This window comes from Vitis riparia, chromosome 12, assembly GCF_004353265.1.
Source record: "Vitis riparia cultivar Riparia Gloire de Montpellier isolate 1030 chromosome 12, EGFV_Vit.rip_1.0, whole genome shotgun sequence".
Classification (NCBI taxonomy): Eukaryota; Viridiplantae; Streptophyta; class Magnoliopsida; order Vitales; family Vitaceae; genus Vitis; species Vitis riparia.
In genome coordinates this window covers 11,824,223-11,852,034 of record NC_048442.1, presented here as the reverse complement: position 1 = coordinate 11,852,034, position 27,812 = coordinate 11,824,223, and the positions used below count along the sequence as shown (strand labels likewise).

Here is a 27,812-nt window from a genome sequence, read left to right as displayed (position 1 = left end):
AGATGATTTTAGGATAAGACAATTGAAAGAAAAATTTCACAAAAATCACCTCTTGGAGAGACTATTTCGGGCCAAAACAAAAAAACTTTGCTTAACCGAAAACCATCTCTTGAAGACGCATTCTCTTTTTGAAGCTTGCTTAACTAGTATCGTCTCTTGAAAAGATAATCTCTTTTAAAACGTAATTCAAAAGGTATTTTCTTCCCAAAAAAATAAATAAACAAATAAAATTCTCTTCAAATTCATTTTGTTAAAAATATTTTTAATAATAAAATTAATATTTTTAACTTATAATATATTTTTATAATAACAAAATTATTTAAAAGATATATGTATATTATAAAATAAATTAATTAATATAATTTTTACCACCTTCTAGAGACTTCTAGAAGCTAGTTGGAGAGAGCGAGTTGTCAAGAGAGTAAGTGGGAGTAAGAGTGGCTTTTAGGGAGCAATAGAGATATTCTCTACAAGGGAGACACGTGGCAGGTTGCTTGGAGGTTGTTTTTGGTAGAGAACTCTTTCAGGGTTGGTGTTTGTTTTGAGGGGTAGGGGAAAAGAGTCTTGGGGAAGAAAAAACAAGTAAAGAAGAGAGCAGACTAGAGGGGAGAAAAGGGGAGCTTGTTGGTGGTTTTGGGGAAGAAAAGTGAGCTAGAAGCCTAGAAAATCTCGCTAGATAAGAGCATCTTCAGGTATTGATGTTGTCACGACCCAAATTCTGAGCAACCCAAATTTGATCCATGACCCCAAGTCAAAGGTTTGATCTTAAGGGTTTCTCCTAGTCCGAGTAGGCAGTTGACCAAAACACCCTGGAAAAATTTTTTTTTTAGAAATAAATCACAATAAAACTCCCTTCAACTAACATTCCAATTCACTAAGATCAAAACCAATACTCAAGAGCAACATGAGAAAATAAAAACCATCAAGGTCTCTAATCCCAGTCTGAAATAAAAGTCCATAGTTTGAGCAAGTTAATCAAAATAAAGTCCAAATACAAATATAGAGTTTAACAGTCTACTAGTACAAGCTCCAAAATAATCTAACACAATAAAATATGCTAAAGCCCTCTAAGCTGCTCCAAAATCTCTTAGGGCATTTTGAAGCCCTTCCTACTCTAACTATTGATCCTTAGTAGCCAAATCTGCATCTAAAAAGTTTCAAGAAAGAAGGGGTGAGCATTTCCACATTGCTCAGTAGGGTACCTTACACTCACAGGGATTAATTGGTATTACTAAGGTTCAAGGATACACAAAATAAAATATTCAACTATAAAATAAACAATCCAAACATTTTATTTGATCTGATGATATCACTTTAACAATTCTCAATAATTAAATAAAATGCATGTAAGGATATGACACACAGTCATACAATGCACTGTCGTTCTCACGCTTTCACCGAAGGATACATGTCCGTACCCAAATACACTCCCCATTCAAAGTCTTCCCATGGTACATTTCTGGGTCTTTCACTCTAACGATCTCACTCCCTTCTTAATTAGTCTCTCACAGGCCTTTACTTCTCATCATCATTTTATTTTCTTTTTCCATTTCATGTAAACTTTCAATAATTTTCATTTTTCTTCCACTCAACCATGATGCATATGAAATGCAATAATTTCGTATATCATTATCCACAATTTTTCCAAGACAATTTTTATTAAATCCAACCTAATAATTTCTCCATCATTATATCTCCCCAAATATCAAAGAAAATTCCCAATAATACAAATATCAACAAAACATAATTTATACCCTAGTTTTATTTATTCCCAACAATCTCAATATTTTTTAACATCCAATACAATTATTTTCCACATTTAAATCACCAAAAAATCAAAGAAAATTCTCAATAATACAAATATCAACAAAACACCATTTATACCCAAATTTTATTTATTTCCAACAATCTCAATAATTTTAATCACTCAACACACAATTTTCCCACAATTAAATAATCTCAACATCACCAAAAATTTCAAAGAAAATTTTGTAAATCACCAAATAATTTTTTTCATATCAACAATCACATTCAAATACCACAAATACTACCTATTTATCTCTCAATAACAATTCTATAATTTTTTTCCAAAAAAAAAAGACATTAAATAGAATTTTTAGGGTTAAATCACCCTATCACATATCGGAAAATCTGACCATTGAAATCAAAATCTTACATCATACGAATATTCCTCATATTGAGTAGAATATTATCCTAAAAAAATCACGTGAAACGAAGGTCATTTGATCATTGAAATGATCGACCGAAGGCAAACCGAACTTCCCACACACAGTCGACCAAGCTCTCACCTTTCTATAAGTTTTTCTTTTCTTTCCCTTTCTATTTCTTTTCTTTTCTTTAAAAGCAAGAGGCCAAAATGTGGCCTGCACGTGCAGGCACTTAAAACTTATATTTTAATTCTTTTCTTTCTCAATTCATTTCATTTCCTTATTTCATTTCATCCATTTTTAAAACTACACTATACTAAATAAATTCTCAAACACCAACAAAAATATTTTAATTTTCTATAATTTATTATTAATTTTATATTAGTTATTTTTTCTTTAATTATTTATTTTTTCATGTTTCGATTTTTGTTTCTGTTTTGTTTTTGTGTTTCGCTAAACTTCGATTTCTACAATCCTAAGAAATTTCCGACTATCAAGATGACATGGTGCAAAAATTGAACTCACTTAGTTGACCACTAAAATCCTTCAAATTCAACCAATCCAAATTTGACGCATGTTCTCAATTTGCCTTTTCTGACTTTTCAACTATCACCAATTAGAAGAGTTTTCAAACTTGAAATTCCAACATGGCCTAAAATATTAGGTTTTTACAGATGTCATGTTTCACAATTCTTCTTCATTATCACATAGATTTTCCTCATTTCTTGTGGTTTTTCTGCGTATTGTTTCTTTGGTTTGGGTATGGATATCGGGTCATACATATGCCTTTGGTTAAGTTCTAAGTTGTCCATTGGATTCTGGTATTGTTGATTCATCTTTTGTGCATAAGGCTCTGTTTGTTGGTAGCTTGTCTTTGTTGTGGTTTCAGCTTTGAGCTTGATGTTTGAAAATTAAGCCTCTATTATTGTTTAAGCCCACTCAAACTCTCCATCTGCTCTTTATTAGCACATGGATAACCCATGAAATGGTGCTTGGTTTGAAGAGCTTGCTTGTTTGCTAATTCATTTTTGTTGATCATTTCTATGTTTATTTATTTATTTTTGTTAACCTCTCTATTTTCTAGAGTTATACTTGGTGTTGTTGCTCTACTGGAGACTAAGGTTCGAGTAGTGAGATTTGAGAAACTGAAAAAATGACTAGGAGATTGATGGAAATGGAGGTGAAAAAATATCACTTACAACATACTAAGAAGGTTATTTGAGCACTTGGTGATTACATGGATATGAGGGTTGTTGGGAACCTTGGATTACTCCATTCCCATGCCCTGGATCATGTAAGGTGCATACAAATCTATCCTAGGCACCCTAAATCTATCATAGTGGATAAACAGGTATTCAAAAACAATATGGATACCATAGAAAACATAGATCTAGAGAATAAAGTCACATACCTTTGGTCTGGATGTTCCCGGATCAATTCCAATCAATGTAGATAACTTCAAAGTCATAATGGATCTCGTAAACATCATGATCTTCTACCCGATGACTCTTTCTTGTCTCTAGGCACTAAGATGGTGGAGAGCTCAAGGGTAGAGGTTAGGGTTCTTTCTCTAGACTGAAGGGGAGAATGGTAAGACTTGGAAAACCTAACCCCTAAAGGAGTATTTATAGGCTTCCTATTGGGCTTAAGTCACTTAAGCCCACCATGGGCTTGGGTCAGTTAATATCGCCTAAAAAGGTCGCTAATTGATTAATTAACCATACAAGGCCCAATTAATCAATTAGCCCAATTCAAAGATACCACTCACTTATCCCTGTGCAACCTTACGTAATTACCAAAACTCCCTTATGCACAAAAGTGAGCTAAAAACTCATCCAACCCTCATAAGTCATGCCAACAAGGAATGTGAGCTAGAGTGGGGACCGTTAGGACTCATAGGAGTATTAGCTCCCTTAGAATCAAATTATGAAATTAACTCAACATCCCACTACAAAGAGTTAACTACACTCCAATACCCTATGTATATTACAACGAGACACCAAGTGCTCAAGTCCATGACCTAATATCCACTACATGTAGACTCCCTATGAACTAGTGTTTGTAATCTAACAAGGTAGTGCTATCACCTATCAAGATTACCTCTCAAATCCTTGAGTTACAAATCTCACTTATTATGTGATCAAATGACATACTCTAGCTCTAATGAGCATATGTCAAATTCCACTAAAGGAATTATTGTGGCCACATATTTCATGATCACGTGTCCTTTGGATCACCCAAGTTGACACACTATCTTAATCTTATGAGATATCATGATGTCTTTATTAAGATTACTTATTGTCACCAGCCTCTATCAATAGTAACCCAATCCACAGGGATATATGACCACTTTAGGGTCTCACCCATAGGTCAAAGCCTCTTATTGATTTTGGCACAAGCTCAATATCCTCTCAAGGTTGAGAGTCCATGCAATATAGTAGCTTGTTGAATCATGACAATTGATAACCTTGCGTCATGGCTTATCGTAGGTCCTGTCCAGTGTGCATCACATACACTAGTACACTCACCATGGGAAACTCATCCCGACAGCCAAGACAAGTCATCCCTCCAATTAGGAGGTGATGCACTATAATCTATATTGGATTGCCTAAATCCATGAGCCAATTGTGGATAACTTATCTACTTACAAGGAACCCATGACTTGTATCTTCTATGCAACTCCTAATGCACCCAAATTATGTACAATGTAAGAGACATGGGCTGAATGCTCAAATTAATGTCAATACACCAAAGGGATAGCAAGGGGATAGTTAAGTCTAACTTTGTTACATCATGTCTTGCCTTTAGGGGCTCAATCCCAACAAGGGTGACATGCTTGTCATAGCTAGATGATTCCAAGTACATAGCTATTGGCGTGTGGATGGGAAAGTTTGAATCTAGGATTGCCTCTTTAGAGATTATGTGAGAATTTTTAGTGGGCATTCTAAAGACTTAGGGAATGTTAAATATTTTCTTGGGATGGAAATTGCTAGATAAAAAAATGAGTATTACAGTCTGCCAACTTAAGTATGTCTTAGACTTGTTGAAGGACACTAGGATGCTTGGTTGTAAATCTGCAGATACACGTATGGACTACACTATTAAACGAGGAACAGTCAAAGGAAGTGCTCTGGTGGATAAAGGGAGATATCAAAGACTTGTAGGGAAACTCATCTATCCTTCTCACACAAGACCAAACAATTACTTTTTCAGTCAGTGTGGTTAGCCAATTCATGAATAATCTAACTGAGGTACATATGAAAGTTGTGTATCATATTCTAACATATCTAAAAAATAACTCTAGGAAGGGGACTCTATTTCAAAAGAACACAAAAGAGAAACATTGAAAATTTTCAGAAACAAATTAGGTTGGCTTCATAATTGACAGAAAATCAACCTTAGGATATTGCACCTATGTATGGGGGAATCTAGTTACTTAGCAAAGCAAGAAACAATCTATTGTAGCTTAGAGCAGTGTAGAAGCAGAATTTAGAGCTATGGCACATGGAATTTGCGAAGGAATGTGGTTAAAGAGACTCTTAAATAAGCTAAAAAATTCTATAGGAAATTCTATGAAGATGTTATGTGCAATCAAGTTGTCATAAGCATCGCTAAGAACCCAATTCATCATGATCGGACAAAGCATGTGGAAATAGATCATCATATTATTAAGGAGAAGATAGAAGAAATGATGATCTCATTGGTTTACACTCCAACAACTCTCCAAATAGTAGACATTCTTACCAAGGCGCTTTCTAAAACCAACTTTGAAGACTTAAGATCCAAGTTGGGAACATGGTTTGAAATATCTGTAAACACAGATATATCGGTACTTAGATTTTACGGATATATCAGAAATATCGGAGAAATATCGGTAAGGCGAAAATTATTCAAAATTCATGGAATATTTAAAAAAAAAAAACTCCAAAAAATGATCAAATAAATAAAAATATGCATGTTAAAGTTATTTTCTAAGTGTAATTGACATAGATATGGTCAAAGAGAAAAATATCGGTAAGTAAGGATAAATCGATCTTAATAATTTATTATTTATCTAATCAAATTAATTTTAATTTATAAAATATTACAACTTCATTATTTTTTTTTATATTTTAGTATGTTTTGAATAAATTTATATTTTTAATATTTTAAAACAAAAAAATTCAAAATTAAATAAAATTAAAAGGATTAATATAAAAAATTTAAAAGTAAAGTTATGGTAATTTTTTAAAATAGGATTACTGAGATAAATGATGATACATCTAATATTAAAACTATAATTTATTTAATTCAAATGCATTCAATAATGTAAAATAAATGATGATGCATATATAATTTTTTAATATATAAATGATATTAAAAAATATTGTTAAGAAAATTATAATGATGATTTTTATATATTTATTAATTAATTAATTAAAATTTAAGGTAAAATAATTAAAATTTATTTATTTATTTTTTAATAATGAACTTTAACAAATTTATTATCAACATATGTTAATAAGTGGAAGCTTGGCTCAGTGGTAACCAGCCTTAAACCTAAGCCTTTTGCCCTGGTTCGTTATCGATAGGGAATATCATGTCGGTCTACTCCGATAACCGATATTTTGCCGAAAAATTCAAACATTTCAATCCATGGTTGGGAATGATCAACATTTACAACCTAACTTGAAGAGAAGTATGGAAACCCGGAAAGAATAGTTGTGCATACAACTATTCCACACAATTGTATCACACAGTTGTGCCGCATACAGTGTTTCCAATTCTAATTTTATTTCTTGATTTTATGAGAGACTTTCTCCTAAAATTAAGGCTTTCTTTTTCTTTTTCTTTTTTAAGGTAGATGATCTCAATTATTCATGTATAAATATTGATGCAAGAATAAGTTTAAAGTAGAGAGAAAAAAAAAGTTTTTTCCCCTCAAATTTCTTCATACACACACACACACACACATGAAGGACTGCATGAGAAGATATTAAAACTATAATATCCCACATCGGATATGGGAAAAAGTTTCTAGATCTATATATGCATAGGCTCCTCTTAACTTTGTAGACATATTTTAAAGGCGTAAGGGCCTTTTGAGCCTGACATGGACAATATCTACATGATTGTCTGACATGGGCATTTATAGTGGGCATCAACTTTGTGACAACTTCTATTGCATAAGAAATAAGAAGAATATACATGGAGGATGTGTGTATGTGTGTGTGTTGGGAAACACTAACATATTTGTTTGTATAATAGAGGCATCTATAATGGGCATCAGCTTTGTGAGAATTTCCATTAGATAAGAAGTAAGAAGAATATATATGGAGGACGTGTGTTTGGAGACATTAAAATGTTTGATCATTTTCATATTTTTTTTATCCAACAGAAGCATCTATAGTGGCATCAACTTTGTGACAACTTCTATTGCATAAGAAATAAGAAGAATATACATAGAGGACATGTGTGTGTTGGGAGATAGTGAAATGTTTTTTGATTTTCATATCCATTTTTCCAATAAAGGGATCTATAATGGGCATCACCTTTGTTATCATTTCCATGGCATAAGAATTTGATCACCTTTTATATTTGTTTCCAACAAAGGCATCTACAATAGGCATAAGCTTGGTGACAATTTCCATTGCATAAGAAAAAAAGAATAATATAGATGGAGGATGTGTGTGTGGAGACATTGAAACGTTTGACAATTTTCATATTTGTTGTCCAACAAGGGCATCTGTAGTGGGTTTTAGCTTTGTAATGATTTCCATTGCATAAGAAATAAGAAGAATCTACAAAGAATAATATAGATGGAGGATGTGTGTGTGGAGACATTGAAACGTTTGACAATTTTCATATTTGTTGTCCAACAAGGGCAGCTATAGTGGGTGTTAGCTTTGTAATGATTTCCATTGCATAAGAAATAAGAAGAATCTACAAAGAATAATATAGACAGAGGATGTGTGTGTGGAGACTTGAAATGTTTGACAATTTTCATATTTGTTGTCCAACAAGGGCATCTATAGTGGGTGTTAGCTTTGTAATGATTTCCATTGCAAAAGAAATAAGAAGAATCTACATAGAGGACGAGTGTTTATGCATGTGTGTGATGGGAGACACTGAAATGTTTGATAATTTTCATATCTATTTGTTTAACAAAGGCATCTACAATGGGCATAAGCTTTGTGAGAGTTTTCATTTCTTGAGAAATAAGAAGAATATAATTGAAGGACGTGTGTGTTGAGACATTAAAACTTCTGATGATTTTCATATTTGTTTCCCAATAGGGGCATCTATAGCAAGCATTGGATTTGTGCAAATTTCCATTGCATAAGAAATAAGAAGAATGTGAAGAATATACTAAAAGGGAATGTGTATGTGTTTGTGTTAGGAGGCATTGAAACATTTGATAATTTTCATATATGTTTGTCCAACAGAGGCATCTACAATGGGCATCAGCTTTGTGATAATTTCCATTGCATAAGAAATAAGAAGAATATACATGGATGATGTGTGTGGAGACATTGAAACATTTGATAATTTACATATTTGTTGTCCAACAGAGGCATCTACAATGGGCATCGACTTTGTTATAATTTCCATTACAAAAGAAATAAGAAGAATATACAAGGATGACATTTATGTGTGGAGACACTGAAACATTTGATAATTTTCATTTTTGTTGTCAAATAAGGTCATCTATGGTGGGCATCAACTTTGTAAGAATTTCCAATGAATAAGAAATAAGAAGAATATACATGGAAGACGTGTGTGTAAAGACATTGAAACGTGTATGTGCATGTGTGTGTTGGGAGACATTGAAACATTCTATAATTTTCTTATCTGTTTGTCCAACAAAGGCATCTACTATGGGTATCAGCTTTGTTATAATTTCCATTGCATAAGAATTTGTTAATTTTCATATTTGTTTTCCTACCAAGGCATCTACAATGAGCATGAGCTTTGTAACAATTTCCATTGCATAAGAAATAAGAAGAATATACATGAAGGAACCAATTAATGAGGATATAACATATAATTAGAGATGAGAAAAGGAGAAAGTGAGGAAGAGAGAGATGTGCAGAAGCTCTTATGACAGCAATGCTAAGCAACAACTGAAGCAGTCTTGTGGAGCATTCACGTGAAGATCGAGGAAAAAATTAACTTCACTTGATGGGCTGATAATTGTCAGAGACACGCCTTGGAGGTAGCTTCCGAAGAATAAAGAGCACCAAAGCAGATGGAATAATCTCTACCAACTGAAAATAAGAGAACGAGATAGGCATCCATATATAGAACGTCAGGATGAATGTTTTAATAGGAAGAAGCAAACAAATTTTTCAGTTACCCGTATCATATTATAAGATCCATGCATGTGTTGTAAATGCAACTTTTCCCATGGGAAAATATCTGAAATACAATTGACTCGATATTGATTTAGAGGGGTGAAAATTTTGTTCAAAATTCAGGTAGATGTTTCTTCTAATTTTGTTTAAGGGAAGGAAGCACATATCAGTTCAGAGTTTTTATAGTTAGAAGCTATTGTTTATTTTTATGTATTTATTTCATTTTGTTGTCAAGAAATTATTTCCATTGCGATTCAGAAGAAGTGTCTTCAAGGATTAATGCAGAAGGAAATGGTATTCCCTAATTTTGTTACAACATGCAAAGAAGATGATTGAAAGACCCTTATCATTCTAATGAGCAAAACTTATAACCATCAAGGATTTCTCTGCTCGAGGCATCTCAAAACAATTTGATATATGCTTCCATCACAATAGGAAACTTTTAGCCAAGAGTTGGAAAACCTCCAAATGGTAGATCTTTATCATCCTTGATTTGTACAAAACTAAATACTAATTCCACAGATCACATAAAACAAGGCATGCAGCATTGAGGAGTCAAAACTTGCCATGTAATAACTGAGATTTAGAATGGGATGATTCAGAACATCAAGATCAGCATCCTTGTCAAGTGCAGAGAGAGCAACCTACATGTATGCCAATAATTAAATATTAAGTTGCAAGTAACTTGTTGTTGGTTTTGTCACAAAAGTAGAAAATTGGGTTAGACTTATGTGAGACTTAGATGAACAAGAGAAGCTTACCACCAAGCATCTTATCAGGAAACAAGTGCAGCAAACTCCTGTTACAAAGCCAACCTGCCATGAATATAAATAAGAAATCAAGAGTTCTGAGCAATGTAAAGTATATTAACATCAATCTTGCCTCAAAAATACATGGGAAATATGTATAAAACAAAAGTTACAATTTGAAGTTCACTGTGGGAACCTACCATGAAACAATGTTGAAAAATAAAGGATGCCTTATGAATATCTATGAAGAATCCAAGTAGAGGGAATATTTGAGTACTCAACTTATAGGATATCACAAACAATCCCTATAGGATAACAAACATTTACTAAAAGGACTTCCAGGAAACCAAACTTGATATTTCATGATTGGCATCCCATTCTATAGGTCTCATAAACATTTCCTATAAGAAAGGATTGTATTTCTAGAGTATCAGCATAGGACTCCCAGCTCACATTCTCCTGTGAGGCCCGAAGTGGGAAAACTAACAGAAAAACACCCAAGGAATGAGCTTGATTTGCATGCCCCCTTGTCACTGTAGCAAAACTTAGTCTTATGCATGTGATATCAATCTGTTTCCTATATATTTGTTCATGATCAGTTCTCTCTCTCCGCATGTTGCTTAGGTAGCACAAGAGTGAAGGTATTAGCATCATATGCATTTTTTGTTTCCAAACCACTTAAGATATTGGCCAATTAGACCCTCCCCTCATATTTTATAGCAGTCACCAATGCTAGTAAAAGATCCTCAATTGCTCTTTAAGACACTTCGTCACTACTCAATGTGGGATAAAATGGTTTGTTCCAAAAAAAAAACATTTCAACCAGAATGGAAAATAAAGAGAAAACTCAAAGACTCCTCGAATTCTTGCATACTTCCAAACAATCCCCAAATATTGTAAAATTCAAGAATGACTAGTATATAGAGAGGTCATGACAATTCAATGATTGGAACTTGTGTTTTGGTCTATAAACTAGCCTTAGTCGAGTAAGAAGTGACTTACAAAAAATTGGTGGAATGAAGAGTTTCTATCAACTCAACAAGCGTCCTCATGCAGCTGGAACCCTACACCGACATCTATCATGTCAAAATTTCCTTTGTGAGGGATCCTCAATTATTAAATCCAACCACTTCACTTAGTTTGTGAGGGATCTTCATTAATGTAAAAACATTATGATCAACATTTTAGTTCCAACCTGATATGGGGAAAAATGGTTTCACCTAGTTTCAACAAGCCCAACAACAAAGAACATGACAAGAGAAGAGGCAAACCAAGAGTTGAATTTGTACACTATTTCCAACAATGTTGCCCTTACAAGGATTTCCACACATGTCTAAATTTTAATCCACTTCAACTTTACAAAGCCTCATCTCAAACACCTTTTTTAGAGACAAGCATTTTCATACATGTCTAAAGACACAGTCTACCTAAACTCAACTTTATGAAGCGTTATCTCCAACAGTTGGATAATGAACTACGCTGAATATTTCCCCTAGCTAACCAGATGGGCAGAGGTCATTATTCTAAGCAATAAGATAAAATATATTGTCGTCTCGGTTTCATTTCTACTTTAACTGAAGGATCAAAATATTGTTGCCCAAAAGTAAAGCATCATGCTAATTAATAACGAGTGACTCACATCATACATGGCATCAACCAGGTGAGACAGAGAATGGTATGAATATCAACAAGATGTACCACCTATGTGCTTCCTCTTAAGATGTGTTCATCTCATATACAGCAAAACAATGCAACCATAACAAAGTTGAAGTCATGCATGTGTCACTTTGTTCTTGAAAGAAGTGATCACACATTTTGTGGCCACCTTAAGGCTCCATCAAATAGCTTCCTAGGGCACCAGGGCTTTCCTTATCGGGGTACCCTGTTAAGGTTTGTCTCTACCACTTGGGTTTGTATAATTTTCCTGGTTTCCATTTTGTTTTGTCCTTGGTGCCCATATTTGCATTACTTCATGTGATTTCACCTTTTTAGTTTCCTGTTGACCATAACACCTATAACATTTCACACCAATCCCTCATGTCCAGTTTGCATGACTTCATCTACTTTCACCTTATTCGGTTACATGTTCGCTATGACACCTACAAACTTTCATGTCATAAGTGTGATAGTGTGGCCAAACTTGACAACATCCTATCGAGCATGCAACTGTATGTGCCAAGTGTTTGCAAGAAAGTGAAAGAAGGGAAATCCATAAGGCCAAAATTATCCAAACAAACAAGGAAGCTATTATATGTCACCAGGTTCATGAGGGAGCAAGGTTTTAACCATGATGTGAATGATTTGCTCCAGACTGACTAGTTTAAGTTCTATTCTTGCACTCCTCTAACGTGCCCTTTAATCCTCCTCAGTCATCAATTCAATGAAGTAAATAAAATGTATGAAAAGTCAACTTCTCATAAATGAATTAAAGGTTATTTCTTGATGGAGATATTTTTCCCTAAGTCATTAAACTCACTTAGAAAGTCAATGGAACTTCACTAACCTTTCAAAAGGCTAGTACGACTTCTCATGAGCACTTGATCATTAAGGTGTGACACCAACCCTCCTTGTCAGGCTCCTAAGCCAAGATCTTCCAAGCTCCTTGTTAATAATCTGCTTAAGCCTTGGCGATAGACAAATAATCATCTCTTGAATTATTGGTGAATGAAGTCTCTAACTTCTCATCAAAGTGCATTACATGTTATATAAAATATCATTGATGATTGAATTGTCCTATTATAAATATGTTGCCAATTGTGAACCTCCTTTCTCACGTTACTCCAAATCTCTAACAGCCAATGGAGTCTCCTTTCTCGCTAGGTTGCCTCCTATATATCATGTGTTACTCCAAGTATCCAACACCCAAAGGAGCTTTCTTTAGCATTAGGGTGTAATACTTTGTAAATTAGCGAGCAATTCTCAGTTGTAGGTGTGCCAATAGTCGAAATACCTTTTATGCACTCATTATGTTCTAGGTAATTGCTACATTAGTAGTTAAGAAAACATATATTGCACATTCTTGTACATGTTTTTTCTTTTTTTATTTCGTAAAGTTTTTCAGTTCTTTTAGGATGACCCTTACCTATTCAAGTGTTGCCCTAACCAAATTATAAGAAGACGTCTGCTATAGGACGAGATCCTTAGTGTGAGAGGTATCCATAACCATTTCAATATTAGACTACTAATTTTTCTAGAAGTTTAAGCTATTAGGATTTGGGTTCACAATGTATATCATACTATCCATTACCCTTCCTTAAGTGGGGCCTCATAGCACATGGAGAGATATGTAGGCATATAGGCAAACCAATATCCTCCTTTGAGTTTACACCTAGGTTCAATAAATTAGGGACATAAACATACAGTGAGGTTTGAACACATAACCTCCTGAATGAGACCATACTACCATGGTGAAATGTAAGGGAAATTGTATGAAAAACATTCTTATTAATGTTGTCAATTACAAAGGAATATATAAAGTTGAGGATACAAACAGAAAAAAGGAAAATAAATATTTACAATTGACCTATGTTCTTGATTCTCCTTAATTTCAGCTCTTCTCAATATAATAGTTAACTAGAAAATATAGGATGGAATTAGAAATCAACAATTCAAATCATTATTAAGAAAAATATTGTATAAAATTAAGAAATATAAGGAAATTAATGATTCGGTGCACATTCTAACACTCTCCCTTAAGCTAGTTCGGAGATATTTTTAATTACCAGCTTGCATGTGATATTCTTGAAAGTCGGAATTGAAATACCCTTTGTGAAAATATCAACAAATTGTCTACTTGTTGGAATAAATGGTGTTAAAAATCTGTCTAATACTAATTTTTTCCTTCATAAAGTGTCTTGTTATATTGTACATGATTATGTGCAATGTGGATGGTCACTTTATACTCACAATATAATTTTATAGATTCTTCTATTGTCGCGCTTAATTCTATTGGAATGATCTTAAACCGAAGTAGTTCACATATTCATTGAGTCATTGCTCACAACTCAACCATTGCATTGGATTTTGCAGCAATGCATTTTTTTTTATTCTTATTAAAGAGACTAAATTTTCTCACAAAAAGTGCAATAACCAATAGTCAATCTATGATCCAGGGTTTGACCATTCCTAGTTCGCATCTATATGGGTTTCAACTTTCAAGTGATTATTCTTTGAGAACAATAAACTAGGTCAAGGAGGTGATTTTAGATACTTAAAATTCTTTCAACTGCATTCATGTGATACTCTAATAGTAAGGGCATAAATTGACTTACTATATTCACAACATAAGCAATATCAAGCCTAGTGTAAGATAAGCAAATTAGTCTTCCAACCAGCCATTGATAGCATCCTTTGTCAATTGAATTTATGCTCCAAATTATGGATCAATTAGAGTCGTTGTCAATTTACATCTCAACAATCATGTCTCATTTAGAAAATTGACATATTTCCTTCATGAAACTTTTGAATCTTGAAACTTCAATATCAATATGGATCCCAAATCTTTAATTTCAAATTCCATTGCCAAAAGATTATTCAAATTCTTCATCTCCTCCAAATCATCACATGTGACCATTTACATAAATAATAAGATCAGTTATCATCTACATAAATAATAAGATCAATTATTTTCTTGTTAGTGGAATGCTTAATAAAGAAAGTGTGATCTCCTTGACTTAAACAATATTCAAATTTAATTACTCAAACCAGGATTTTGTTTATTATTTTAATCCATATATAGATTTCTTGAATTTACACACTTTCCCAAAACCAAAGTTGTCCTCAAAACCATGAGGAGTTCATGTGTACTTGCTCTTTTGGATTACCATGCAAAAAAATATTTTTAACATCAAACTGATATAAAAGCTAATCAAAATTTGCACCTAGATTTGAAAGAACTCTATTTGTTTTCATCTTTGCAACCAATGCAAAAGGTCCTTACTAATCTGTGGAAGAATGAAATTAGGAAAGTTGTGATTTTGTAGAGAGAATTAGGTAATCCCGTAATCAAAGGGATTTGTTGTAATTAAGTTAGGAAAGTTTTCTATTTAGGTGTTAGGAGTTTTTGTATATATATGAGTCTCTATACAGGCAAAAGATTAAAGAAAAGAATTTTTACCTTGTACTCTTTCCATCTCTCTTCTACAAGGTATCAGAGTCAAGTTCATAAACCTAGGAATCAAGGAGAGACCATTCTCGACCTTCATCTCCCTTATGTTGTCAACATCGATAACCCTCATGCTTCGTCTCCCTTGTGTCGTCTCTCATCTTTGCATCGCATTGCATCTCCATCCATTCGTTGTTGCAAAAGTGGATCGTGAACTCATTTGTGAGAGCAATAGGCGACCCTCATTCTTGTTGTACTACCGATATTGTAAAAAATCAAGGGTACTGAACCTCCAACGGCACCACTATGGCTAGGACCATCCCACATCGACACTAATGGGAGCTAGATGGTTCTCTCAGCCTTATGGGAGAGTTCTTTAACAAAGAGCTCTTTTATATTTTCCCCAAAAAAAAAATAGAAGAAGAAAGAAAAAATAAATAAATAAAAATAAAGGTATATCAAGAGGCGGATTCAATCAAAAAGAGATTGAAAAATTAAGAATTTTTTTGGGATGTCTTGAGAAACCTTCAAATACCTACTCACTAGCACTTTCAAGTAAGTTTCCTATTCCTAATGGATTAAGGTCTCGAATGAAACATTTGCCAACTCATGGGTTTTAGATTTATGTGCCATAGAATATATGAGTCATTCATCATATCAATTTAACAACTATAACCCTTGCCCAAGCAATAAGAAAATTGTCACAATTGATGGTTCATTAACCACTATCGCAGATGTAGGAGATATCCAAATTATTCCTACACTCAATCTCAGAAATGTGCTTCATGTTCCAAAGTTGTCCACTAATCTTGTTTCTATCCAAAACCTTACACAACATTTAGGTTGCAATGTGATTTTTTTACCATACTCACTGTGTATTTTAAGACCAGTAATTAAGGAAGATGATTGGACTTACCAAAGAATGGAATGGGCTATATCACCAAGCAAATCAACTATATCTCTTCTTTCTTAATACCATCTTTTTAAAGAAAAATTTTGGCTACATCATCGTAGGCTTGAACATCTGTCATTTAGAACTTTTAAGATCTTGTTCCCTTTTCTCTTTGGGAAATTAAATGTTGAGAGCTCTCATTATGAGGTATGGAACTAGTCAAACACAAGCGTTCAACCTTTTCAGTCAGTAATAAAAAAAGTTCAAAGTCTTTCCATCTAATTCATAGTGATATTTAAGGTCCTTCCCCTATCCCAAATATATCCAGGGCACACTGGTTTGTGTCATTCATCGATGATTGTACTAGGGTCTCTTGGATCTTTTTACTTAAACTCAAATCTGATGTGAGTTTTGTTCTCCCAAATTTCCACAATATGATAAATAAATAAATACTCAGTTTGGTGTCACAATCAAGAGGTTTTGGTTGGACAATACCAGAGATTATTTCCATCAAGTCCTAACTCCATACTTTCATCATAAAAGTATAATTCATTAGTCATCACATGTAAACACCCTACAACAAAATAAAGTTGTTGAGAGGAAAAACGGTCACCTCCTTGATACAACACAAGCTTTTTTGTTCCAAACACATATGCCTAAATCTTACTGGGGGTAAGTTGTCTTAATCACCACACATTTCATAAACCGTTTACCTTCTAGAGTCTTAGGTTTCAAAAGTCTTATGGAAATACTCTCATTGTTTTATCCTAATATGAGAACCACAAACCGTCTCATTCCTAAGATATTTGGGTATGTGTCCTTTGTGCATATTCCTAATCCAAATAAGGGAAAATTGGATCCCATAACAATTGAATGTACTTTTGTGGAATATTCAACTCAAAAGGGATATAAGTGTTACCATCCACCATTAAAAAAAAATGTCTCAATTGATGTTACTTTCAATAAAAGTGAGTCTTATTTTCCCACTTCTTATGTTTAAGAGGAGAATTCTATCTATTGAGGAAGATAAAGATCAGGATTTATTTTTCATTGATCCCTTTCTTATTGACCCTCCTAAAGTGTCTGATCCAATATCTATACCCTCCTCTAAATTCGAGCCATCCATTGAGCCTACTCCTAAGAATCGAATGACTAGCAAAGTGTACTCAAGGAAGAAAGTTGTAGTTCCTTAACTTATACAAGTGCAAGATTTTGAACCAAATTCCTGAAATTAGGTAACAGTTTCTCGTTCTCCCTTACAAGTTGACTTAAGACTTCAATTTGAAAAACTATAAACCAAAACCTCCCTTATTGTCATTAGGAAAGGAACGAGGGAATGCACTAAACATCCTTTGTATCCACTTTCCCATGTTGTGTCATTCAAAAAGTTGTCTCCATCACATAAGAGTTTTGTTACAAATTTGAACAATATTCATATTTCAACCACTCTATCCAAGGATTTATCTAATGAGAATTGAAAATAAGCCATGAATGTAGAAATAAAGGCCCTAGTGAAAAATAAAACTTGGGGGTTGGTAGATTTTCCTGTAGGAAAAAGACCAATAAGATGTAAGTTGGTCTATTTTGTTAAGCATAAAGCAGATGGGATGTTAGAGAGGTACAAGGCAAGATTGGTGGCTAAAGGATATACTCAAACATATAACATGGATTATTTATAGACATTTGCTCCAATTGCCAAGATGAACACAATCAAAATTTTGTTATTGGCAACAAATTACAATAGTTTGATGTCAAAAATGCATTTCTGAATAGAGATCTTTAGAGAGAGATTTATATAGAAATCCCTCTAAGATTTGGAAGTAAACTAGCCACTAAAAAAGTGTGTAAATTGAATAAAGTTCCATATAAGCTAAAACAGTCTTTGAGGGTGTGGTTTAGAAGATTTGTAAAGTGATGAAAAACATGGGATACAGACAAAGTCAAAGAGATCATACGTTGTTCATCAAGCATTTAGATTCATGGGGAGTTACAACTCTTCTAGTATATCTAGACAACATCATTGCAATGGGAAATGATGAAAAGGAAAAACAGACTTTGAGGCAATGCTTGACCAAGGAGTTTGAGATTAAAGAGTTAGAAAGGTTGAAATACTTCCTAAGAACCAAAGTTGTACATTCTAAGCAAGGAATTTTTATTTCTCAACAAAAATATGTAACTAACCTTCTCAAGGAAACAAAGAAGTTGGCGTGTAAACCAGCAAGCACACCAATAAATCCTAATTATAAGCTTAAGGAGGCTAAGAAAGATGTTGTGATAGATAGAGAGATGTGTCAACATCTAGTAGGAAAACTCATTTTTCTTTCTCATACAAGACCAAATATAGCATATGCTACAAGCGTCATTAGCCAGTTCATGCACAGTCCAAAAAAGGTTCATTTGCAAGTTGCTAACCGAGTGTTACAGTACCTTGAAGGGTCTCCAAGAAAGGGCATCCTATTTAAATGAAACTCAAGACTAGTACTTGAAGCATACATAGATGGAGATTATGCTAGATCTGAGGTTGCTATAAGATCAACCACTAGGTATTGCACCTTACTTGGTGGGAATTTGATAACATGGAGAAGTAAGAAACAGAGTTTGGTGACAAGGTCCAATACCGAAGTAGAATTTCATGCAATGACCCAATGATTTTGTAAACTACTATGGTTGAAGATTATTTTGGATGATTTGAAGAATAAATGAGATGACTGAATGAGACTTTACTGCGATAATAAATTCGCATCAATATTGCATATAATCCAGTACAACATGATTAAACGAAGCACACAAAGATAGATGGACATTTTATTAAGGAGAAACTAGATAGTGGGTTGATTTGTACTCCTTACTACCAACTTGCAGATATACTCACAAAAGGTTTAAATAGTACAAATTTTCAAGCAAATGTATCCAAGCTAAGAATGGAAAACATCTATTCACCAACTTGAGGGGGAGTGTGGAAAAATGAAATTAGGAAAGTCTTGATTTCGTAGAGAGAATTAGGTAATCCTATGATCAAAGGGATTTTTTTGTAATTAAGTTAGAAAAGTTTTCTATTTAGGTACTAGGATTTTTTATATATGTGAGTCTTTTTAATGTAAAAGATTAAGGAAAATAATTTTTACCTTGTATTCTTTCCATCTCTACTATACAATCAACTCCACAAGTTTGAGTGTATCCCTTAGCCACCTCTAAATGAACTTGTTTACTTGGTATTTTATAGTGAAAATCCAGTTGTTGAAATTGGTTTATTTCCCTTAAGTAGCTCAACAATCTTCCGATTATTATTTTTATATAATGCTCCTATTCATGTATAGCCTTCTCCACCTAGAATAATAATCTTTTAAAGCCTCTTCCCACCTAAGAAATGAAGGCCTTGTCTTCATAATCAAATCAATGAGGGGATAAGAAATTAGAAATGTAGAGTAGGCTCTAGTACCTTTCCTAATAGAAATGGGAATATCAAGATCCAAATCAAAGCTAAAAGGGGAAGGAATGGAATCAAACATACCTAACTCAAGGTTAGATGATTAGTCATGTGAGGGAGAGATAAGGTCTTCCAAGTCACACTTGCCTTTTCTCCTCTTTGAATAAGCTCCCTAATCATCTTTTTTCGGGTTTAACTACCTTGGTGATTCAGTTATAGATTCATTTTCTTATTTTGGTTTATTATCATCTTTTACACCTTCTCTAACCTATTCTTTATCATTTCAATTTTCACCCATTGCTACACTTCATTATTGACATATTGCTACTTTTCATTATCATCATGTGAAATTAGAAATGAGATCATCCAATACTGATCTTCCTCATGACCACTCCCTCCACCCAGAAGATTAGTTAAGAAAAAGTAAGCATGATCTTAAAAAACTTGGATCTAGTTTAAATCTTTCCTGCTATGAGTACAAACAAAAACAACATAACCAAACCCTCTAAGAGAAAGAGAGTTGAATAAATTGTTGTAAGGGAAATAAATCAATAATAGTGGAGCTGAGGATTTTTTAAGGCATATAATTTATGAGATATGCAGTGTAATAATAACCTTACCCCAAAAATATTTAGGAATATTTTTTGTAAAAATCAAATCCCTAGCAACCTCAAGAAGATTCCCATGTTTTTTTCTCTCCACTACTCCCTTTTATTGTGGTGTATTAAGATAAGAAGTTTGTTGGATTATTCCATCTTCAATAAGGTATGAGCTAAGAGCATCATTAAAATATTCAACCCCCATATATATATATATATATAGAGAGAGAGAGAGAGAGAGCATGATATACATCATGTGCTCAAATGTTCAAGTCCTCTTCTCATCAATTTAACAATTTAATTATTGCAATAGAAAAATGGGGCTTTTATATTGCTAATGCAGTCTCTACCTAGGGATGGCAATGGATAAGGTTTAGGATGGGACACCCCTATCCCATTCATGTCCCAATCATATAATCCTTCCTCATCCCTGTCCCAAACCCAAGTCGGGGCATGTTGATGAGTACCCATCCTCGTTTATAGAAAAAATGATAAACCCATACCCGCATGTCTCAACCCGAAATGTATTTTTGTTTGGATGGGGGGGGAGGATGATTTTCCCAAAACCAACAATATTACATTAATCCACAAAATCTCCAATGAACAAATTCACAATTTTCATGCCTATACACTTGTTTGAAAAAAGCAAAAAACACCACAAAATTTTCTAAAGATCGCAATGGCTTTCAAAAAGAAAATATTTGGAAAAAAACAAATGAATCGACCTGAGACAGCTAGATTCACACTTGGAGCAATACGGGATGCAAGTTGATTATCAAACCAAAACTCAAATTATAAAGGAAAAATACCCAAATTTTCCACAAAAAAAAAAATCAAATATTTTTACACAATCCAACTAGGCAAAACCCTAAAATATAAATAGGATTGAAAACCAAATCAAAACACCTTTAGAATATGAGAGGGCTTGAAATGGAGGTTGAAGGATTTGGCACTTGATGAATGTTGAAGTTCTCACTATCGAAATGGAGCCAATCATCGTTGTGATTCCGCTTCTATTTGAAGAGGAGAAAAGGGTTTCTCTACAAACGTTTCTTGATTTTGTTGCTCTTTTTGGATTCATCCTTGAAGATGGATTTATGAAGGTTGAAGTAGAAAAGGGAAATATCTAAAGATGAAATGAGAGCGATGAGAAGAGAGCAGCGGTTGATCTAGGGCAGTGAAAAAAAAAAAAAACTATTTATAGGGAGTTGTTTGGTATTTTATAAAATTTGAAGGCTAAGTTTGTAACTTGGCTGGACAAGGTGAGGTGGGGCAGGTTGGTACAAAACCCATCCCCACCTTGAACTTGATTCAGGTTTTGAAAATTTTCCCAAACCTGTCCCATCCTCTGTTATCACCTACGCATACTTGTCCCAATAAGGACAAGGCGGGCCGGGTTACCCAAATACCCTATCTTTACCTTCCACATAGACATAAAGTCACATGTGCGATAATGTGTGGAGTGAGGGGTTGATGCATGATATATAACCATTTAATTTTTTAAGGTTGTTTGATTAGTGACATGATTGTCATCCCATGAGAGGTGAAGCATGTTGTTCACTCTAGATTATGATTTCTAATGTCTGGTCACGTGGTAAGACATGTTGCTAGTACAAATCTCTTTGATTTCTTGATGCCATATGTTGATTTCTAGTAGTAGAATTTCCATAGATCATGGTGGTGAGAAAAGCACACAATGTATAATCATGTTGATTTGGCAAACTATATTGATAAGTATGTCTAACGAGTTGTCCATGGTCATTGACTCATAATTATTATGAGTATAGCAACTATAGCATACACATTGGATGCTTTTCAAAACCATTTAATTTGGTTTAACCATCACAACATTTGCACATCATGGTTTTACTTTTTAGATGTTATATTCACCAACTTATATCTTTCTTTTTCTAGCAAAGGGGTTGAATCTCTATCTATAGAGGTTAGGTATGTTGATTTCCTTTAGCAGTAAGACACTTAATGATTCTTTATTTCGACTATTCGAACCTACAATCATTTTTTTTATTCATTTATATGTTTCTTACGTGTATAAGTGGCAAGCGTCCATTTGGTATTTATGTACAATTCTTCAATCCATTCATTTCTTTGGTCATGCCTAGACAATTGTTTCTTTCAAATTATGCTATTTTTATTAATAGCATTGTGGTTTTTACTTGTTTTAGAGTAGTATGCTATAATATTTTCTTGTAGAAGTCACGGTCACACATTGGACTTTGCATGATATGAGCCCTCAAACTCTTTGAATAACCTTTGAGAATCATTGTTGCCACGCAACTTGAGTGAATCTTAGAACTTCTAATCTTGCTTTAAAGGTAGAACAAGGTCCAAATACTTCGCAAGAGAATGCATGTTTATCATGAAATGGTTGTCCTACCAATTATCACTCCCAACACATACTTTGCTTAGCATATGAAGGCAATCATCACCTATAACATTTTGCCATTCTTGGAGCAACATTAGCTATCACCCTTAATTCATAATAATATTATCTAAGCTAGGCTGTTTCTATAAGATAATAATTAATTAAGGCTTGAAAGACAACCCAATGCTATTGTCATTGGCATCCTCATGCATGTATGGTTTACTCCTTTTTGGTTACTTTGTTTCTCCTCCTCAAGGTAGGAACTCTCCTACAATCTCTTTATTTTTAAGATCATATTGTTAGTGCAAGGGATTTTATACATGAAGAATAGATAGGATGGCAAGCCTAATAACACTTGCCAAGTATATGGTTATTTCGCATTCCAAATAACAAAACCCGCAATAGAGAACCAACTAGAGCTTGCTTAGTAGTTGGCTCCAATGAGAAGTTAGTGTAAGGCAAGAAAGATGATGAGAGACAAGGATAAGTGAATGGGTGTAGGAGTTGGCTTGAAAATGGCTACATAGGGGTCAAAATACTTCTTCGATAAGAGATAATGAAACAAGGATTTTTACTCTACCTCTCTTTGAGTAGGTCAAGGGTCTCTTTTATATCCTATTGGTTGACTATGGTTACTTTAACCATGATTCAATAGGTGGGAACCCAGGTTAAAGGGGAGGCTAGGAGTTGTGATTTAATTGGTTAATCACCCTATGTCATGCAGTAGTAAACAAATGATAAAAAATGTTACAATATGTTGGGATAAGTCACATGATAGTAGGTAGGGATTATACTTATCTATATGCCATCAATATAGATTAGAGTTAGGGTTGCTTTGATCATTTCCTAAATAGGAGCAACTTAGCCAAAGGATGGTCTTCTTAAGGAGTGTCAAGGTTAAGTAGGCCTACTAAGGCTCATGAGTCCAAGTGCATAGGAGCCCTTTTTCACATGTGTCCAAATTAAGAGTGGATGACCCTGGGCATGCTTAGATGAGCAAGCCCAAATCAAACCCAACAGTTCAAGCTTGGCCTAATTACCATAGGCTAAACTGAGCCTCAACACAAAGGTCTTCAAGTCGGGTGCCTTCAAACACCGTATATTATTTAATGTCTCTAGTTACTCCATCATCAAAAGTGCAAGGTCATCATGCTAATGAGATATATAACTAATAATAATGTCAACATCTGGATAAAAGAATTCTCTTCAATAATATTATGCACTAGTTTTTTTTCTTCAATAATATTATGCACTAGTTTTTTTATCTCCTTTACCAAAAACAAGAGAGGCCCTTCCTTTGTTATCCAATGCCAAGGGAACTAAGAAGAAATGCTAATGTATAATTTGATCTAAACAAACCTCCAAACCCTTAAGCTTATCTTATTCTCCTAAAGCTATATAGAGTTCATCGGCATGTCCAAACAAAGCATCTATTTTTTTGGGATTACAATTTTGGGTATTACATACTTCATGAGTTAGAATTGCAATTTGATTTACCTCAAGAATTGAGAAGAAATCTCTGAAGGAAAAGATAATCTTGGATCTATAAAGCATTGGTGGTAACAAACAAGATTGAGTCAACATATTTTTCATATGACATTACTCACAAGCGTTGAATGATTTCATCTACACACCCTACATAAAAGTATATAACCAACTCGGTTAAGACCTTAAATCCAAATAAAACCTTGTTTAATTTATACTCGAGGTTAGGAAATGGTAGCAATGTATATGTTTTGTATATGCCACCAAGCCATAGCAAGCAAAGCTCATCCCTATATCAAAACAACCACCTATATGTAAAGTAAAAAATTGAAGTTTTATCTTTAGCTCTTTTAATTCTTAGTTTTGTCTCATCTTTGTAGGATATAACTAATATGGAAAATAGTTTTTTAATGCAAGAATTTTTATATTAACAAAAAATTAACTGATGGACTAAAATTTATCCTTGTACACAATTTTTTTTCCTGAGGACTTCCCAAGAGTGGTTAATATAATCCTCAAAAGGTTTTTACTACCAGCAAGGGGTAATCAAACTCAAAATTTATGATTTGTAGGCAAAAGTATCCAAGAAACCAATTTCATAGAACATCATAGGAAACTAAAGTCTTAACTCCATCTACTGACCTCATTCAATTTTTTTTGGCGGCCTCTCGATTCAATAGGAAAGCGCCTCAGCAAGAAAAACAACCTAATGTGCATAGAAAATTAAACATCGCAAAGGAAGCAATAGCTTGAATCATGTCATGGATATTAACATCTCGCTTATAGTCATACGTAGGAAGTTACCTCCCACCATATATCAAGAATCCCAAAGCAGCAAAGAATGACACTACTGCAGAAAGAAATTATTACCATATTAGCACATCCTATAACACCATTGGCATTATCATCAGCATTTGAGCATTATTAAGTTGCACTAATAATTGCATTAAAGTAAAAAAATCGATTTCAAGAATGTGTTGCGCAAAGTTTCAATGGTGCTTGTTAGAAAGTTTACAAAATAGAATAAAATAAAAATGAAGAAACAATAGTGGCACCAGTAATAGAAAAAAAAAACTTTAATTCAACCAAAATTATCATAATAACATCACCTGAAAAGAAAAGTTTAGCAACTTCAATAGCAATAGGACTTTGGCTCAAACGTATGCTTATCCAGATAGATATCTATCATCATGACAAACTCACAAGAAAATTAAGTCACAAAATCTTATGACAAATATATTGCAATAAAATCATTTGTTTTCCAAGAAAATGTTTTCACATTGTTTTCTCCCTACCTGTGTAAAGTATACAAGTCCATTGATAATATAATATGCAGGTCTAAGTTTATCAATGGGAAGGCTTCTTGCCTAAAAAGAAAAATATGAAAACATAAGAAAATAAATTTAAACATAGCAATTAGATGGAAATGGAATATATTTCAAAACAATGAAAGAAGGATTACCTGGTGATATATTTCAGCCCAGAATAAGACAAGTAATGTATATGTTGAGAAAAATAGAAGACCGGGAAGATCAAGAAGCACCATTTCAAGTGCCTGTAGCAGAATAATTTTTGGAGGTAGCATAACTAAATAAAAATTGGATGATTAATAGAGTTAATAATAACAGTTCCACTGATACCCTAAATTTAGTAATAAAACCTAATTCCTTTAGTGAGGAGTGCAGAAATAAAACCTTAAAGAAGGTTAAAAACCAATATATTTTACATGGATTTAAACCAAGTGGTATGCATATGTAAATAGATCTTAGACCAGGTTTACTTAACCTACCAGGTTTGCTTAGCCTCCAAATATCAGGACACAAGGAGAGCTAAGTTTTGGAAATTCTCAAATTATTCTTTTTTGTACTTTGGGGTAAAAGAAAGCCATATGACATACCATTCCACCAAGCATGTAAACTAACAGATTAACAAAGATCTCATAATATTTATATAGCCTATGTAATAAATTAAGGGCCCGTTTGGGAGTGATTATGGTAAAAGCAATTTTAGACCATAGTGCTCCTTGTTAGTAGTTGTTTTAATCAGTTAATGTTTAGATATAATCTAAAAAAAATTGTCTTTATAGTGTTTTCAGTATGTTACATAACAAAAAAGTGATGTTTGGAAGAAGTAGTTATCAGTTGCTAGTCCAAGAATCACTTCAATTGATTATTTAGATTTTTTAGAAGTGATTTTTGAAACTCTGCCATGTGCTAATTTTTTGTAAGAAAAATGTTTCCAAGCATTACGAAGCACTTCAAATCCTTCTAGAATCGTCCTCTAATTGGCTTTAACTATGCTAGATCTGGAGGTTCTAGCAAAAATAACAAAGATTGAGTCATTGTCAATGCTTTTGTTGGACACATGCTCCTGACAACAGTTGAATAGAGGCATGTCCAAACACGTCTTGTTCTCATCGTATACCCATGTCAAAATGTGTCCCAAAGGGATGCTTCACTTATTTGAATTTTTCATGCAACATAGGTTAACATATACAAATTGCAACTAATTTTGAAATGCATTTATATGAAATTTGATCATTACTAATCTAGGAACCTCATATGTAATAACATTAAAGTGGAATCAGAAACCACCTCAAAATTGACATTCCAGATGGTATAAGCAAAAGAAACAGAAAACGATAGCTAGATGCACAATCATAATTAGTGACTAAGTGAAGCATTGATGAAAATCTCTCAAATTGTAGTTCTCCAAGGTGAAAAAAAATGCCAACCCTTTTCTCCATAAACAAACCATCAAGTAATATAATTAGAATCAGGTAAAAAGAATACAGAAGATGAAACTTACTTTAGACTTAATAAGAAACACGCTCCTGTAGAATCCAAAGAGGATTGCCCTCACTACCAAAAACACAGTTTAGATTTAGTGAGGCAAGTAGAAACTTAACTTATGATAGAAGCAAACAAAAGCAAAACAGATGAAAGACAACCCTTACATCCATTTACAATAAAATTCATCAAGTGGAAGACCTTTTGTGTTGTCCAACCATATTCTGGTACTCTGAATTGAATCCGAAAGAGTTGTACCTAAAAATTAGGCATAATGAGATCTTTTAGGAAATTTAGGAGACAAGTTGAAGGAATGAATAATTTCTCACTCTAAATTCTCAAGAAGGATGAGTACAACTTATATAGATACAAGGTTGACTAGGCTATAGCTAATTCAGAACTAAATCAAGGAACCTAATTAAATGCAAATTTCTAGGGAAGAACTAAGGAAAAAATAAAATTACAACCATACAAATCAATTACAATATTTAGAAACAAATTATAACCATTCAAATTTGAACATAATTTGTCAAATCTTCCAACACTCCCCCTCAAGCCAGTTCAAAGATGTTTTGCATTCCTATCCTGTCTAAGATTTGATGAAAACCCAAATTTGGTAAACCTTTGGTGAGGATGTCTGGCAATTGCCTAGGTGAGGAGACATATGGCGTACAAATTTGTTCGAAATCCATTTTCTCTTTGATGAAATGTCAGATGGATTAGGTTATGATTTATATATATAGTTGCCTTGTAATCACAATACAACATGATTGACTCTTTTATCTAAATCTTAAGATCTGGGAGTATAATTTCAACCATAGTAGCTCATAAATAAACTAAGTCATAGCTCTAAACTTCACTTCTACCCTAGATATGACCAAA

At 33.5% G+C, this 27,812-nt stretch overlaps 1 protein-coding gene across 1 annotated transcript in view; it reads right to left on the bottom strand.

The window, feature by feature from the left end:
* Positions 1–9,051: 9,051 nt before the first annotated feature.
* LOC117927238 (tobamovirus multiplication protein 1-like) overlaps positions 9,052–27,812 on the bottom strand; it is a 30,692-nt gene continuing 11,931 nt past the window's right edge. Inside the window, exons 2-11 of the mRNA XM_034846690.1 lie at positions 27,098–27,188; positions 26,950–27,002; positions 25,604–25,696; positions 25,437–25,508; positions 25,251–25,323; positions 24,946–24,991; positions 24,784–24,847; positions 10,264–10,317; positions 10,069–10,146; positions 9,052–9,415 (exon numbers count right to left, since the gene is read on the bottom strand). Of these exons, the coding sequence (XP_034702581.1) occupies positions 9,323–9,415; positions 10,069–10,146; positions 10,264–10,317; positions 24,784–24,847; positions 24,946–24,991; positions 25,251–25,323; positions 25,437–25,508; positions 25,604–25,696; positions 26,950–27,002; positions 27,098–27,188 (717 nt within the window). The 3' untranslated portion in view covers positions 9,052–9,322. The remainder of the gene's footprint in view (positions 9,416–10,068; positions 10,147–10,263; positions 10,318–24,783; positions 24,848–24,945; positions 24,992–25,250; positions 25,324–25,436; positions 25,509–25,603; positions 25,697–26,949; positions 27,003–27,097; positions 27,189–27,812) is intronic.